Source organism: Ursus americanus, chromosome 1 (genome assembly GCF_024610735.1).
Source record: "Ursus americanus isolate L20-20 chromosome 1, mUrsAme1.1.p, whole genome shotgun sequence".
Classification (NCBI taxonomy): domain Eukaryota; kingdom Metazoa; phylum Chordata; class Mammalia; order Carnivora; family Ursidae; genus Ursus; species Ursus americanus.
Window position 1 is genome coordinate 49,849,279 of NC_142127.1, and position 18,092 is coordinate 49,867,370.

The 18,092-nt window shown below is 38.2% G+C and overlaps 1 protein-coding gene across 3 annotated transcripts in view; it reads left to right on the plus strand.

Moving 5' to 3' along the window:
• Window positions 1-18,092, plus strand: part of METAP1D (methionyl aminopeptidase type 1D, mitochondrial) — an 83,762-nt gene extending 65,670 nt beyond the window's left edge. For 2 of the 3 annotated variants that reach the window (XM_045779804.2, XM_045779795.2), the window contains exons 2-10: window positions 418-575; window positions 2,595-2,744; window positions 4,193-4,341; window positions 4,915-4,957; window positions 8,311-8,474; window positions 15,131-15,228; window positions 16,529-16,576; window positions 17,493-17,571; window positions 17,702-18,092. In XM_045779804.2, coding sequence (XP_045635760.1) covers window positions 418-575; window positions 2,595-2,744; window positions 4,193-4,341; window positions 4,915-4,957; window positions 8,311-8,474; window positions 15,131-15,228; window positions 16,529-16,576; window positions 17,493-17,571; window positions 17,702-17,780 — 968 coding nt within the window. In that variant the 3' untranslated portion in view covers window positions 17,781-18,092. The remainder of the gene's footprint in view (window positions 1-417; window positions 576-2,594; window positions 2,745-4,192; window positions 4,342-4,914; window positions 4,958-8,310; window positions 8,475-15,130; window positions 15,229-16,528; window positions 16,577-17,492; window positions 17,572-17,701) is intronic. The other variant, XM_045779814.2, reaches the window with a different exon arrangement.

Genomic DNA, 18,092 nt, shown 5'->3' on the forward strand with positions numbered 1-18,092 from the left:
GTAGTAATCCTATCAAGGGCAAAAAGTGCAGCTGGCAATTTCTTGAAAGGAAAACAGCTTTAAAGAATATAAAGCCACCCAAACAGTGCCCTGAATCTAGGGTCATCCTGGACATTGCTGGGGAAGGTACCACAGCAGAAATTGTTCTTTTTGCAGATGCTCTATACATTTGCTTCCCATTAGAGTCAAGTTTTCCATTGTCAAACATTTATGTAAACATATTATTAGCTCATAGATATGCTGTGCTATTATCGTACTAGAACTCAGAATATCACCACTTTCCTTTCTATTTGGGGCTTTTCCTTTTTGAGCCAGTGAAGGATTAGGATAATGATTTAATAGACAACAATGCAACATCTTAAAATGTAGCACTATGTTAGGTTTTTTAATTTAAAATATGCCCATTTCTGCTCATAGGTTGTCACAGAATTTTCTCTTCACCACTCAATCATATCTACTTACACAAGCAGTCAAGCAGTCAACAAAGAAGAAATTTCTTTTTCCGGAGACAAAGAGAGATTTCCCACAGTATAGTTTTGCCGGCTGCAGTTTCTTCAGCTCACCCAGTCCCTGAGGTACCGCATTGCCTATTATCTGCTGCTTTTTCCAGCCAAGATGAAGTTTAACCGCAGAAGCGATCAAATGTCTTTGCACCTTTGATTTCTGAGCCATTTGAATCAAGATTTTTAAACTTGGTTTATGATCTAAAATTGTGATTTGAGAAACTGTAACATCCGCCGTCCTATAACATTTTTTTTTAAATAAAGCTCTGAGCTTACAGCTGCTTAGCTCATTTAGAAATCGTTTCTATCATGAAATTTTCTATATTAAATTTCTAACATGAAGGTAAAAGTACATGTCTATAGTTTCTTAACTTTTTTAGAGAAAAAAATGGACCATTACATTGGGATCATTCAAGAGAGGTTACTTGAAACTAGTACACTGGATGTTTTTTCCTAAAGCCTGCTCTTATACTTTCCGCAGTATTAATGCTGCTGTTTTTGAATCCTCCTTTACAGTAATTATATAAAACCTCTTGCTTCAGAGCATTCTTGATTTTTTTTCAGAGACTACAATTCTCTGGAAAGACAATCTATCCATGTTTTGAAATGCAATATAAAGGAGGTGTGGGGGTCATGTAGGAAGAACGAGAATAGCTGAAAGAAGTCTAGATTTGTCACAAAAGTCACCTGCTTTCTCCCTTTGATGCATTTTTTTAACAGTAAACCCACATTAAGTATATTATACTCTCTGAAGGTGAGTGGCACTTTTTTTGTGTATGGAAATAGGCCAGTGAGACAGGCTACCAGAACCCAGAGTATGTTCCTGGTGTTTCCTTAGTAGGAAATAAAAGAAGTCTCCAGAGAGATGAATGTATTGTTTCAGAATGTCAGTGACAACCCAGTAGCCCTTCTGCTTGTAATTGTAACCTGGCCACATCACAGAGCAGAGTGGAGACAGGAGCACGGTCTGTGGGGGAGACTGCGTGAGCTTTCGTGGGCTCTGGTGGCAAAGCTGTAGGAGTAGACGCTTGGCCCGGGCTCGGCTCTGGCTACCCAAGCACTGGCGCGACCTGTGTCAGAAGGGCCCGTCTGAGCACAAGAATAAGTGAAGGTCTTATGAGTGAAGGTGTGTTGCGCTTCACAAAGAGCAGACCCTAACGTCAGCCCTTCCAGAGTCGCTGTGATGTCAGTTGAGGAGTGTTGTCTCCTCAGCTTCCTGTCCCCAACTGCTGTGTACCCTTACTGGGTATGGTTCCACAATGCTTATGTGGCAGTTTCCATAAATAGATTGTAAAGAGTTGGGCACAACCTTGGGACTGAAAGAAGCTCTGGGTGTAAAATAGTATTTATTTTCTGAATACGGCCCATAGGTTTGAGTAAGCAGTGGGGAATGTTCTACAAGGGCGATCAGAGTTGAATGTTTTGAGTTTGGGGGGTTTCTTTGTTTGTTTTTGACAAATGATGGAAATGTTCTAGGTATTTTTTTATGTACTCAAAAAAAAAGAAAGAAAGAAAGAAAAAGAAAAGAAAGCTGTTGGGTTTTGTTCTCTAGTCCCTTCTTAGTTTGGGTACAGTTGCAGAGTGTAAGAAAAGTGTATACGTAATAGGCTTCAGCGGACTTGACAGTCAGCCTTTTACATATATTCATTCGGAGAGGGTGTTGTGAGCTATCCTTTGCATAAATCTTATCTTTGTGTTGAGAAGATGAAAGTGCTCTTAATTAGCCATTTGGCAATTTGGAAGCTTGGTGCTCTTTTTCCATCAATGACAAGAATGCTGCTTACGGGGTTGGGAGGAGGAAGAAAAGAAAACTACTGTTTGTTTTGACGAGAAGTCTACTTCAGACCAGTTTGACTCAAAGCACAGTAAGGTTAACAGACCATCCAGAGGCAGCACTAACAGGCAATGTTAAGTTCAAAAGGGCAGGGGAAGGAACTGGGGGCAGCCTGGAGGGTCTGTCGTGCTGGCTTCGGAGGTCGGTGCTCCGGCAGGAAGGGCAGAGCTCCATGAAGCAGGAGGCTGTGTCCGAAAAAATGATCCCATTGTCGTGTGCTGGGTTCTGATCTTCATTTTCAATCCTTTTTCCTCAAGCACATAAAGAAGCCAGACTATGTGACGACAGGCATTGTACCCGACTGGGGAGACAGCATAGAAGTTAAGAATGAAGATCAGATTCAAGGGCTTCGTCAGGCTTGTCAGCTGGCCCGTCATGTCCTCCTCCTGGCTGGGAAGAGTTTAAAGGTGGCGTCTCACCAAGCCTCAGAAGGACTTACATAAGGGGCAACAAACCCTCCTCTTTTCCCTCTCTCCCTTTCACTCTTCTTTTGTACACATCTAATTTGTTTAAAAAAATCAAGTCAGGCCTTGGGATGGGGGAAGGGGATGTTATTATTTCATGTGTTTATTCTAGAGGTAACTTAAAATCCAAATTCAATTTTAAGTAGCAAGATTCTGGTGATACTTTGGGCCCAATCAGCCTATCCAACTTGATCAATGGCAGACAGCTTTGACTTCTGCCCCCTTATTCCTGCCTGTAGTTTCTGCTTTTATTCCCCACATTACTTCTGTGTGCCTAAGAGTTGTTCTGCCTCATCCTCTGTCTCCTTTTTTCTTGCATTAGCTGTGCAAAGAAAGATTAGAGCACATACACAAAGCTATGGATAATATAGAAATGTAATTACGGACAACTATCTTACTGCAAGATTTAGTTCTTCCAGAATAATCTGAAACACTCTGCTTTATAAGGATCATTAAAAAAAAATATATATATATATATATGGTCCTGTAGTTTCCAGAAGGTGGGCAGAATTTAGGAAGTGAGCCTCAATGGTGAAAACACAGGGTATCATCTGTGTAATAAACTTTTATAGCAACATAACTAAGCATAATGTGAATGTCAAATAATGCAGAACTTGGTAATTTTAAATAAAGAAATAGGTAGTTTTTAATAAAAGATTTTGTTTTAGAGTTGTACTTATGACTTATGAGTTTATGGAGGTATCTTCATGTACTCGTAAAACTCAATTTTAGGTTTTTTTTATTTTGTTTTGTTTTTTAGTTTGGGAGCAATTGGATGCCTTGTAATAAGAGAGAAATATTTTTAAAAACAGTGGATTTATTTAGGCATGAAAGACATCAAGATTTGTGAAAACCAAATTTCTACAATATGTATCAGACCAAGTTTTTTAAAATAATGATCCATAATCTTCACATCTTGGCTGCAAAGCCCATTTAAGGTTTCACTGGGCTAAAAAGGTGTGGGTCGACCTACTTTTTCAAGCTGTGTCATCTAAACTGAAGATACTTTCGAGAATTTATTTATATGCTTCAGCTAGCCTGAGGTACTAACCCCTGAGGAAGAGGAAGGAATCGCCTAAGAACATATTTGTGAAGTGTTCAGGCTCAAAAGGAGTCATGTCATTTAATGACTCACAGATAATTTAAGGGGTCTTAGGGCTTACAATTTCCATTTCCTAACAGCCCATAACACCATCATCTACCCAAACAATTGTCAAAAAGGCACAATTTAAATATTGAATGTTAATCACCATTAATTAAAATGTTGTATCACAAGTTTATCAGTAAATCTGTACCGTCTCATCTGAAAGTGCTGTAGCTATAGACGTGGTCGGCGAGGGCAGGAAATGTCTTCAACTGTGGCTGCACAATTTCTTTATTTAATATTTTAGGTTGACATGACAACCGAAGAGATAGATGCTCTTGTCCATCAGGAAATCATCAGTCATGATGCTTATCCCTCACCTCTAGGCTATGGAGGTTTTCCAAAATCTGTTTGTACCTCTGTAAACAACGTGCTATGTCATGGTATTCCTGACAGGTATTTATTGCTTAATAACATATTGTTCCTTTGGAAACTAAAACATGAGACTAAGATCTATAACACATGTTGAAAGACACTAGCTTAATTGAAAGCCACCTGCAAACTTGTGAGTTGATTATGGTAAGACAAAAATTTTGAAGTGTTTTGCTTCTAAGTGGACATAATTTAATGTTTGTTACAGTGGTGCGTAATCCAAAAAGGTCATTGTTCATTTAATATTTCTCTTACCTTCTTAGCATTTAACCATGTAAGTGGTAGAAATCCAAACGTAGGCAAAATAGGTTATCAACTATTGTTTCAGCTCTTTGCAAAATTAAGGTAACTGATAAGTACATTTTTTAAAGAATTTTTCATAGATTTTTAAACAATGGCAATGTGTTCATATTCTGTATTTCTTATAAAATTGGACATGACTAACATAAAGATCAGATGTAGTTTTTTCCATTTATTCCTCTTCCACTCCAGATTATCATTGCAATTCACTGGCTTTGTGATAGTCTTAGGTATTTATTTTTACATTCCTCTTATTGAGATCTGTCTATCACCACTTTTATTCTGTTTACGTTTCAGTCGACCTCTTCAGGATGGAGATATTATCAACATTGATGTCACGGTGAGTAAATAATATAAAAAATAGTCTTTGATCAACTTCAGAATTGCTGGTAGCACCAGGAAGAATTGTGGATTGAAAATGCGAGCTGCACCAAGGGAAGTGCTGTTTACTTCTAGACCCAGACGCAAGCAGCTGGTTTCCTTTTTTGTCTTTAACTCCGTGTTTATTCCAAGGAAACCCAGGCCTGCCTTGAATTTAGGGCTGGAATCAGATGCACTGAGATCAATGTTGGCCTAAGTGAAATGTCAGGCCAATCCTGCTATGTGTCATGTTTTTGAGAAGGTGTAATTGTTATTGATCCACTGTGTGGTTAATGCAGAGAGCACCACAGCACTGGGCAGCTGCTGAAGCTAGATATGTATGAGATGAGCTAACGCGAAGAAAGCCAGCATTTTTCCTTCACTCTGCCAAGATTGATCTTCCTCTTCCTGCTGATTTTGAGTGGGGCCTGTCATTATCTTACTCTGTCATTAGGGGCTACATTGGCCTGTGTGTGTCAGTCTATTTGGACAGCAACTCTTTTGCTAGCAGTGTTCCTTAGATTGATTAAAATCCCTGAAGGTAACGTCGTGTTCCATTTGCGGCATAGAGGGTATAGAGAGCCTTGAACTTGGAGCATACGAGCAGAGTGGTTTTCTCTCTGAACCTAACTTTTTACCAAATGGTTAACAGCCTTTCTTTTAAATAACAACCCAAAGTGATTTCACGTGGGAACTTCAAATTGTGCAAGCTCTCACCTTTTCTAATTCCCTGAGCCTTTCACTTTTCTCAGATTTGGCTTGTTTGCGCTTTTGGCAGTTCGTTTTACTAAAAAAGTTTGTAATGGTCCCTTTGGATTATGTAGACTGTAAATAAATTGTATACATCTAATGATTAATAAGTAAGTTTTCAATAAATAAGTAAAATTTAACCATCTGATGAGAACTAGTTGAGATAGACCACATTCAAGGAGTATAGCTTCTATGAAGGAGGAAATATTTTCCATAATAGTTATTTTGTATCTAGACCATGAACTTAGGTAGGTGTGGGAATGAGGTGGAAATTGGCATCCGATAGTTGAGTTCAGCCAAATGTTTAGTTGTTTAAATTAACTCACCCTATTTGCTTCATATCGGTTTGGATGGTGACATAGCCAACGATTCCTTTATTGCTGCTACTCTTTCATATATCATTTTGTCCTACTTAGAGTACTTGAACATTTGCTCCACATATATTCTGTTGGTTTATCTTTCCCACTCAGAATCATGTAGGAGATATTTTATGAAGTATACCTGAAATAAAGTATTTTTCCTGATACACTTTTCTTTTGAATTGTAACTGATTTGGGGGTTTTACATTTATTATCTCACCTAATCACCCCCTAATAAAATATTGCTGCTTTGAATGAAATCAGCACACGCTTTCCTACTGCTCCCAACGCATCAAAGAGAATATTCCGTGCCTTTTCTGTTTCCTGAAGACTTTAAATAAATTTTTAACATTCAAATATTTTACAATTACAAAACTCGTAAAGCAAGGTGAAATACTTCAAATGTCTAGAAATATGAGAGTCAGGAAAACATATTGGTTACTATCTTAATACATTATATTTCTTTTTTTACCCCTCCCCACAAATTATATTTCTTGTGAGGTATGTTATTAAGTGAAAGACTCCATTATCAGATCCTGTAATTTTATCAGAAAATACTCGTTACGCATTTTATCATTGTTTACATCTAGTATATATCAGAAGAATACACTTCTTTCCCCCTTGAAAGTTGAATGTTAAAAAAACAGACTGTGAGATGCCTAGAGTAGTTGCTCAATAAATATTTGTTTAATAAATGAAGTACAAAACAAGAATACTTTGTGAGCATAAACCCTAATTATAGATAATGTCATAGACTTTCAGAAGTATTGTTACTCCCATATATATTGAAACGTTCACATAGTCCTTTTGAAAGCTAGCAAAAAGTAATATAAAAAGGCAAATAAAGATTTTTAAAAATATTTTTTACTTAAATAACAGTTACATAAACACTGAATTATACATTTTTAAAACAATTACACTTATATTAGTAACTGTAATATATTTGTGTATAAAATCAAACTCGTACTTTCTTGGATTGCAAATGGAAAAAAATGTATAAAATACTACTCTGTTGCAAGGTAATTAAGGTCATTTGACATAGTAGAGAAAACATTTGATTAGAAGCCAGTAATCCATCTGGACCTACCTCTGTATTTTGGCCACTGACCTTAGACCAGTTACCCTGTTTATGCTTCAAGTTTCTGACTTATAAAGTGAAGACTGAATAAAGACTTTTCCTGCCTCCCTTAAAGAGTGTAGTAGAATATTGTTCTAGTGCAGAATAGTACACAGATTTAAGACATTAACTCAGTATTAAAATAGAAAGCTGAGATAAATATCTTTTTTTATAAGTTTCTGCATTCTGCTTCATGAGAAAGAGAAATGTGAAAAATAACTACATAGGTCAAATTTATGCAAAATAGCAAATTCCATGCTATATCTAAGCATCAGGATTCAACCAGCCCCTTCCACCTTCTATATTCATTATAGTGTTTGTTAATTATTGATTTTTATAATGAATCTTGTGTCTTTCAAGATCCTATAGGGCCTGCTGAATCATTGGCAACTGATGAAATTGTATTTTCTGTATTTTATTCTTAAGCCTATTTTGTTATGTTTTAATCCTTTAAAAACCTCATGTATAGTGTTTTCTATTGACATTCTGCTATCTGGAACATTTGACTAAGGTTTTCCTTCCAGAGAGGATCTTTCCCTAACATATTTCATTCCCATATTGAGCCACTTCAGTTCTTGGAATGAAATTCTCCTACTGTTTAATACTGACATGTCTATTTTATTTCTTCTTATTATTGTCTATCACTTCCAAATGTAGAATTGGCAAATAAAAGATCAAGTATCTTCATGACACTGAAGAAACTTTTCACTATGTTAAATACTTCCGGGTTCTCTAGAGCTATTGTAGTAATTGTGGGTCAGTGTCTTTGGTCACTAATTTATGCGTGTGTAGTTTTGTCTTCTCAGAAATAAAATGAGGAATCAGAACATTATACTAGCATTGCTAATCATAATGCTGAAATAGCCATGCTAGCTACATATTTATTTTTAAATTTTGTAATATCATCTTATGGCTTCATCTTTTTAATTTCTGTAAGGCTTTAGCATAGCCTTTTTTTTTTTTTTTTTTTTTTTTGTAGGGAAACGAGAGTGGTTCTGGAAGGGTGAAACGTATGAATCTACTAAATACATAAATGAACATAATATATACTTTCGGAGAGTACGTTTTTAAACCAGGACGTATTTTAAAATGTTTGCCTGTGTTTAGGTCTATTACAATGGCTACCATGGAGACACCTCTGAAACGTTTTTGGTGGGCAATGTGGATGAATGTGGTAAAAAGTTAGTGGAGGTTGCCAGGAGGTGTAGAGATGAAGCAATTGCAGCTTGCAGAGCGGGGGCTCCCTTCTCTGTAATTGGAAACACAATCAGGTAAGCCTTACACTGACAAGTAAAGGGAGGGTTGGCAAATGGTACAAAGGTTATTGGTGGCTTGGTATAAAGTTGATGACATGTTTTATGATTCAGAACCATCATTTCAGTCTGATACCAGTATGTGAACTGCCAAGCTGCAATGTTGTTCCCTGGGTTTAAAAAAAGAGAGAGAGATTTTAAAACAGTGAATTATACTAGGGTCAGCAGGAAACTTAGAGGAGCGGCAAGCAATATTTATATGACTGCTTTAGTTTTAGCTTGACATATTGGTCTGTAGTGTTCCTTTACTCAAAATCACACCAAACATGGAAGAAAGTACCTAAGAAGGGGGTAAGCATCCCAACTCTTGGATAATGAAACAGGAGAAAAGCTAAATTTTATAAAGGAATGAAGTGAAACATATTCCTGTGATACAAAGATTAAAAAAAAAATGGCCTCAAGCAATTTTTCAAATTACCTTTCAAATTAGTGGATTAGCAAACAGGCCGAAAGGGTGAGCTTATGTCCTTTTCTTGTCTGGTTCATTTTTTCCTGTAAACCGTTGTTTATTTTCCAAACAGTATTCTGTGCTTGCTTTTTGAGTGTATGTGTATTTTCTGAATTCAAGACTTTTCCCCGTGATCTGTTACCTACTTTTAGGTCTTTTTTTTTTTTTTTTACCCCCATAACTGTTTTGAAGTAGACACGCAGAATATGTGTTTTCATTCAAAAGTAATACATTTTATTAAAGATGATCACATCAGTACCTTTTAAAGTAGTGTTCTCATTAATAGGAACCATTGAATACTTCCCGTTTGTCTAAAGGATGGAAGGCTTAGTCACCTTGAAAAGATGCTGCCTTTTTTCTTCGTAAGCCCTCAAATACTTTAAGAAAAAAAGGCAGTAAAATATCAGTTAAATGTATTTATGGCTTTAAAAATATTGTAACAATGTCTGAATCAAACTTTAGTAAAATCTCTTTGGGTTATATCTGAGAAGCTTTTATTGAAGACTTTGAACAAAATTGTGTTTTTGACAGTTTTAAATTATAGGCTAACTAGCCTGGGAAAAAAGGATAGTGTCTCTCTGTTCTTTCATAGGAAATGTTGAATCAGACCCCTACTGGGAAAAGAAATTTAATGCATATCTCACTATCTTACTGTCCATGAATATAATAGAAATGAATTCAAAATGCAGTTTTATTTTTGCAAATGGGATGAGTCGATAGATGGATCTCATATTTTTGAACACCTAGGGTTCAACAAATTTACTGGTGGTGCTCTTGCATTTTAACAAAATTTATTCTTCAGTAGAAGGGGGCAGAGAACACTAGATTCTTATTCAAGCATTCTATCGAGCTCTGCATTCATGGCTGTGTCTAAAGGGCATGTCAGCCTTTGATTCTCTCTGAGAGGTAATTATCCTTTTCCTGTCACGGAACAACAAATGATAGCTAACTACAGAGGCACATTTGCAGTAGTCACATTCATCAACTGCAGAAAAAAAAATTCAATTTAATTGTGCAACACAGCTGCACATGGGCTTTTGAGCATTTCTGTTGTTCTCCCTGTCTCGCTATTCCTCCCTCCAGATCTATTTTTTAAACTTTTTTTCTGGTTATTTTTTCCCCTTTTTGTCTCTTCTTCCATTTTTACTCTCTGTACTTTCTTGTTAAAGTAATTTTCCTTTGTGGCTCTCATTCTTTTTTCCCCATTGAAGGCTATGAATGTAGAAAATTATCACAATTACTCATATAATTGAGCCTCTTTGTAGCAAGTGCAACTCCAGTAGCCTTTCTCCATCATGAAAATGGTTTCATTATAGGGTTTTTCATATTCTCTGACACCATCTACACAGAGGAACAGGCGTGCAGATGAGATGTGCTAGGAACAGGCTAGATCAGTAAGGTCACAGTAGGAATAATTAGCTCTGCTATGGAAAGAGCATCTAGGCCTTTTACTGCTACATAAATGTACTGTCCGTGGCTTTTAGTCACAAAAAAACTTACTAACAAATGGAGCTCCCGCCTACTACTTTGAAAAAAAGATTTGTATCAACACTACAATTTTCCATCATTAAGACTAATAACACAGAGCCTAGTATACATCAAGGGGAATAAAAAGAAAAATCTCACATTCAAGTGGCGGCTGGGTGCTGACCTTTGTTCCCTTTTTTTGTGTACGACTTAACTCTTTACAAAAAAGAGCCACACGCCACACCAACATGCAGGTGAACTCCAGCTAGTACTAGCAAAGCATAGCATTCAGTCGGAAAATCTGATAAATCTCCATGCAGGATAATGCATTTCATTACATATTCACTACATTAATTCTAGCTACGTAAAAAAAAGAAGAAGAAGAAGAGTAGAATTGAAAGTGACATTGGATTTTAGCTATCTGGACACAAAGGTCAGTTTCAAAGAGTATGAATTTGCATGTACAAGCTCCTTTCAAAACCGGATCAGTCCCAACAGCTACACTTACAAAACTATGTGAAAAATAAAAGACAATGAAGTTTTTACTTGGAGCCTGATACATTTCATTATTTAGATGGTTTCTGTCTGCCACCGGGGACTAACCAGTGTTAAGGCGGTATTTCCGGACCTCTATTATTTTGCCCTTTCTTATTCAGGCAAAATCTCAAGGGAGTAAATAAACAAACAAGCTCCACCTTTAAGCCAAAAGTACTTGGAATCATTACAGACTGAAGGTTTACAAACATCTTTCAACTCAGTCTCATTTATTTTAAGATATTCACCATCTTTTGCATAGCCTCCCTCTACTGATACACCATGAAAAGAACATTCAAGCTTCTTTTATTAGTAGTATGTTACCAAAAACCTAGTGATCTTTATAGGAAATTTTGAAATTCTCTGAAGCCTGTAAGGGTAGGAGGGTACCTCTGAAGAAGTATTGGCTACAATAGTTTAATGAAAAGAGTTCTCTGTGTGCCCTTTTGCTTCATGAGGGATGGCTAGTGATCTTTAGATTACAGTGTTATTATGCTCGCTGTACCTCCATTTGCTTTAAATTATTTCTAAAGCTGTATATTCAAATTATCTCTAGATGATATGATCTGTACATATGAGAATATCGTGAATGTGTAGATTCATGCATCCCAAATATGTGACAGTTCAATAAAAAATAATTTAAACTTATAGTTGTAAATGTCATGATGAAAGTATCAATAAATGGTTTTTAATGTTTAATTCATAAGTATATGTTTTGATATTAATTTAGAAGAATATAAAGCAGATTTTTAAAAATAATCTCTTTCTATTAGATTATGCACATTTAAACAATAAGTGGCTCAGGCAAAATAAGTCATTTTAATGTCATCTGTGATGGATTTTTCTTGACAGCTACTGTAAATTACAATTACACTGCTTCTCTCTGCACATGAAAGTAAGCACTGCAATAAATTATCTTTTATTTCAATCCATCATGTCTGCTTTTCGGAAACAGAAAACCTCAAATAAAAGTTCAGCACTATTGTAAGAAAAATACAGTAATTTGTGATCCAGCTTGAAACAAAAAAATGTACCACTCTTTTGGAAAACAGTTGTTGGCTTTAAAAATATTACTAATTGTACTTAAACATTCCTCGTCCTTAGAATGAATCCTTGGACTTGTGCATTCCTTCATTCAAAGATTACCGTTTAAAATTAAAATCTGGTAAGACCGAACTTGGAAAATCAGGGGCCATTTAATTAGAGATGGGACCGTTTGGAAATTAGGGCTGTTTATAGAATTCATGTAAAAATGGTGATAAACTATTTCCATGTGCATTTTTATTTCTTGAGGAGAGTATGCACTTAAACATAGTACTCCTCTGCCCTCTTGGGGAATGTATTCTTAGTCACAAAATGTAGTTGAAATGTATTAAGAATTTTAATTTATCTACACAATACTTCAATCGAGGAAAACTACCTCAGGAAAGGTAATTAAATGGAAGAAAACGGTCACAAGATGAAATTCCTTAAGGGAGGAACGGTAACTGAAACAGGAACTGCACAAATAGTATGATTCCAGAGTAAGTTCAGAAACTACATTTGTACACCTTCTTCTTCCTCTCCCCTCTTCTCCCTCCCCAAATAGTCCCTGTGACTTCAAATCATAAGTGCACTCAGGCTCATGGCTAAGTGTTGTACTGTCTGAGAGGATTTTTAGTTAGAGAAAATCAGAACAGAACGGCGAATACCAGGAGAATTCTTTTTGGTGGGTTTCAGCAGAAAGAAGGCAGATCTCCTGAGTGGGAATGTCCAGGGCAAGAAGACCCTCGTGCTCAGAAGGGGTCCCGGCCCTGTGACGGCTGGTGCTGGGGAGCGACCTCAGCATTTCCTGGGCAGCCCTGCCCATCCAGCTGTTTCCATCTCCCTCACCACACCAGTTAAGAGAAGCACACATGCCCCACCTTCCCATGCCACAGACAGGGTTACCACCACTTGCTTCCATGTTCGAGTGGAATTGGCTACTACAGGTCACTCGGATTGTCTCTTACGAAGTTAGACTTGCAAAACCCTAGAATCAGGGCAAATAATCTTGTGCTTCCCATATATTCCAAAATAGTAGAAGAGGCATGATTTTAAATAGTAATTAAGAACATTAGTGAGATTTGATCCCATTTAGTCCCAGCAAGTATGCATTAAAAAGCTCACTACAAATCCAAAAGGGAAATACCCTGAGATGCAGACAGAAATATATACTTAGCTCCTGGGAATCAAGCATTGAGATGGGTGCTCAGCCAAGGACCTGAGCGAAATTTGTCCTGTGCTTTTCCTCCTTCCACCCGGCTGTGAAATCCTGACCTTTGCATTCATGACACATACATTCTATGATACTCCTGTAACCATAAGTTCCAGCAGGATCCAGGCAGTAAATTGTTGTAGGAGAATGCACTCAAATATCTTTAGGCACCTTGTAACTGCACAGCCTCTTTTATGAAGAGGAATGAGAGGTGTGATGGCGGAGGGACCCCGAGTGTTTTTTCAGAGTGGGCTTTCTTCCTTTCCTCTCATCAGAAATTAAAATGAAGATTGCCATTGTAACACACATTTAAGATGTAGCCGTGATGCCTGCCAATCAGTTAGATCCTAGGGTGGTTTTTTTTTTCTTTTAAGGAAAGAAAATAGGAGAACAGTTTATATTGAATGTTCGTAGAATCATTGAGGTTTGTTGGGACTGAAGTCACATAATTTACAGGTTTAGGTAGAACCCATTCTTGTAAAAAAAAAAAAAAGTCTAGATCATTATCATCTTATCTAATCATCTCTCTTCCACCCTCTATCCACTCTCTATTTTCAGTTTTTACTCAGAAATTGTGTGGTGCAAATAGAAACACCTTGAAAAAGTTTTTATACCTCCTGCCCCAACTGCAAAGATGCACAGAGATAACTGTAACTATAAAGTACAACTTTAAGAGAGAAAACTGCTGACTTGTTATTCCTGTCATCGACACATGCGTAGCTTACCTATTTCTGCGCTATCGGTTACATGAAAATTAAATCTGAATGAGAGGCTGTCCACCTGCTATTTATGGTGACATCCTGGTCTAAGGGAAGGTATCTTGCAGGCCTGGAGAGGAAAGTTAAACATATTCAGAGATAAGTGTATTGACATGAATGCTCGTAGAGATGCTGCCTTTGAGTTCATGTTCAACTAAACCCACGGTCTGTTGGAAACTCTAGTTTGGGGTCTAAGAACTTTGACTTTGATAAGAATTTAAATAGTAGTCCTGTAAATCCTGATCCATTGTATGGTTAGGGTTAGGGCACTATTCCCCTCATCCACATGAAAATATAAATTGTTCATGGTTTGTATGTTCTTTCTGGTGCCCCTAGAAATGAGTATGTTCACCTTATTTCAAAAATAACTTCTTAACTTTGTAGGTGAAGATTTTAGGGTTGGATTCTATATGCCAGACTTCATTTATATGGAATACATGGAACCCAGTACATTTGCATGTAGAAAGAACTAATAAAGTATTAAGAATTAGGAATCACAATACTAGCTTCTCTTAAGCATCATGGTGATTAAAAAGCATTCTGTGTGATTTTGTTAATGACATATGTCTTGAGTGGAAATCCCAAATGATCGCAAAGTTTTGGAGTATTTCAAGAATATTGACAACACGATTTGACCTTTTGTATGGGTGTGTCTGCTTCTAAAATGTATAATGTTTTGAAATACGCCAGAATAAGGGAACTATAAAAGTAGGAGGTCACATTTCTAGATTGCATTTTTATTTCTCTGTTCATTTCCCAAATCAGTAGTAATTTGCATGGTTTTTTGTGCAACTTTATACAAACCAGGCAAGTTTTTGTGAACTGCATTCTATGCACCTGTATCTTGGTGATGCATACAGATCGGTATATGTGTGCGTGTGCACTCATCTGTTGTCTAAAAGTGGCCTTGTCTGAATGCTGTATTAAGGTAAATGAAGCAAACTACTGTGTTAGATACATACCTGTTTTCTTCATTTATCCAAAGGGAGTTGTTGCATGCAATGGCAAAAAATTTAATTATTCCAGAATAATGAAAACGTTAATGTTATCATCTGACTCTAAATATAACTGATTTTTTCTCTTTCAGAGACTATTTTAAAGTGACTTTATCTAAATGTCCATTAAAAACTTACCTAATTTAATTAAATATTTTGTTTGGTCACTTTTAAAGCCATATAACTCATCAGAACGGTTTGCACGTCTGTCCACATTTTGTGGGACATGGGATAGGATCTTACTTTCATGGACATCCAGAAATTTGGCATCATGGTAAGGAGGTTGATTTGCGAGCTATTTATTGAATGTACTCGGAATAAGGCAGTTTTGGTCCTGATGTTCCTCTGACTTTGAATTCATATGATCATCCTTTTGTGTGTATGCATGTGTGTGTATGGGGGGGGAGTTACTTAATTGTAACCAGCACATTACCATGTTACTGGATTAGAGCCCAGCAGTTTCAATCTCAGAATAGGGTTTATTTCGCTTTTTGTCTTCCCCTGAAGGGTGATGGCTTGAAGACACAAGGGATATTTGTCTAGAAAAAGTTACTGAAAACAAAATGCCACTGCATCAATGTCCCAGCAGCATGCACATATGACTGTTTTGTTTTTCTTTTTCTACCCCCTTCTCTAACTGCTGACTGTTGTGGTTAAACTTCATTACATCCTACACAGCGTTGACAGCTGACGTATTTAGCAGCATGTACTCTTTAGTGATTTCTAGATTGTACCCACCCTTGTATTCCTTCCCCAGGACCTCCTGCTTTTTACTGCCTGGGTGTGCACCCTACAATGAGAAGGCGAGGGTGGGCCAGAAGCAGTGGTTAGGGTAGGAGGCAGTTCTATAGAGTGCCCCCAATGGGGGCTGCACACCTGGACAGGGACTGAAGGAAAGTTGGACCTTGACCTGTGTGCTTGGGGTGAGAGCAGTCCCTAGAGGAAATACTGCCAAGAACCCATTCCCTGGAAGATCCCCAGGGACCCAGCATGTCAGAATTCCTTTTGCACCGAAGAGCCCCACCTGAAGCAGCTCAGAAGAGGTCTAGGCAGGAGTGCAGAGTATGTCAGATGTGTGCCCCACCCTGCACCAACACTAGGAATTATTTCAAGTCACCACTGTCCTAGCCTCCTGCTTTAATCTGCACCCCAAGGGGCTGTCTTCCCTTTGTATCAGTTCCCCAAGATGTCTTTCTCTTTGGGGTGGCAGGCAGGGCCTACGAACCAGTGAAGCCAGGAGACCTGGAAGCAAGTGGCCAGGGGACTGTGGAGGTTGTCTAAAACATGCAACAGGTGTCTAAAACACCCCAGCTGCCTCTGCTAGGCCTTGGTGCACCCTTCTCAGGGGCCTTGATCCCAAGCAAAGAAAATGCAAAGGCTAAAGCTCAGAACCACTGTGTATAACCCCTTGGTGATAGCCACTACCAGGATTCTAGAAATCTCCATCCTTCCTTCTACCCTAAAAGAAAAAAATAAAATGACCAAGTTTTTTTGAGCAATCCTGCCCCTCTAATTCTGTCTCTCTCTTTCTCTCCATTTCTCACTCCCCCCACCCCATATTTTTTGTTTTGCAGCAAATGACAGTGATCTACTCATGGAAGAAGGAATGGCGTTCACCATAGGTCAGTGCCCAAGCTCGCATTCAGAGAGCCATGGCTCCCTGGATGGAGACAGCAGTGCTGGCCTAGGCCAGGCAGTCCCGTGAAGGAATAATAAAGCCAATCAGCGTAATGAAATAATTCAGATGCATAGCAAATCTGATTAAATAATATCCTCGAGCCCCATCTTCCTAAATCAGATACTTACCGACACATTTAGGAGACGACAGCCATCCAACCTCTAATTCTGTTACCAGCATAATGTGGTGTTTGGGTTTTTTTTGTTTTGGTTTGTTTTTGGGTTTTTTGTTTTGTTTTGGTTTTGGTTTGTTTTTTTCAGTAACACCCAGTAACTAGAATTGATCATGTCCCTTGCTCCCTGTCAGCAAGTGATATGTACTGTCTGGCGGCCCATTCCTGGCTGATCACGTGATTGGTATCGCCCCCAAATTCCAATCATCTAAGACCCTAAAGGCATCATATTTCTGACTGTGGTACTTAATGGAGAAGTAATTAGAGTGAAATAAGAAAATTGTTATTTGCTGATTAATGAACATTTTAAGCATGTTTTAAAAATTCAAATATTTTTAAAAACTGACTGGTATTTATAAGAGGGACTGGTGTTTGGGTGGTTATTATCCACGGGGTCCTAATTAAGGCTTGATTAAAATGCCCTTTTTTCTCAAAAAAATTACGAACTAGGCAACTTCATACATTTTTTTAATGCGGTAGTGTTTCCTCTTCCTACTGTTTAGTTTGTAGTCGACTATGTAAGCAACATCAATTATCAGCCCTTGTGAGATGACAACAGGAACCCGAGGGGGAAGCTTTTGGGGGGAGGGGAGGAGAACCTTCTTACTCTCTTTTTTCATAATCAGCTGAAACAATATTTGACAGGAATCTGATTAGATCACTGCAGTAAATATTTTCCGTCTTACAGAGCCAATCATAACTGAGGGATCCCCGGAATTTAAAGTCCTGGAAGATGCCTGGACTGTGGTCTCCCTGGACAATCAAAGGTGTTTGCTTTCTGTGCCGTTGCTTTTAAACGATATGGGAAGGGAAGGTTGGTCCGACGGCTCTCCGAGCTGCTGCTCCCCGCCCCGCCGGCGCTCTCGCGCGTTCTTACCGCCGCCGTGTGTGTTTCAGGTCCGCCCAGTTCGAGCACACAGTTCTCATCACGTCGGGGGGCGTGCAGATCCTGACCAAACTGCCCCACGAGGCCTGAGGAGCCGCCCGTAGGTCGCAGAGGCCAGGCGCTTTTTATCCTGAATTGCTGAAATCCAGCTGGAGAACTTTTAGAAGACACAGGCGAACGGGAGGTCACGCAGTAACCAACCTAGCTTCTAGTCTTGGAAAAACCCGGTGGGGATTGGGGGCAGTTGGGAACTCAGATCTCAAGCCATGCCTTGGCCGCGCGGCTTCAGAGAGATGGGGGGAGGGGAGATTGGGGGGGCGCCCTCGTTTGGAAGAAGAGGGATTTCTAGAGATGCATTGTTTTCTCTTTCCCTTGTCTTGACTGCCCAAGTAAAAGGCGTTC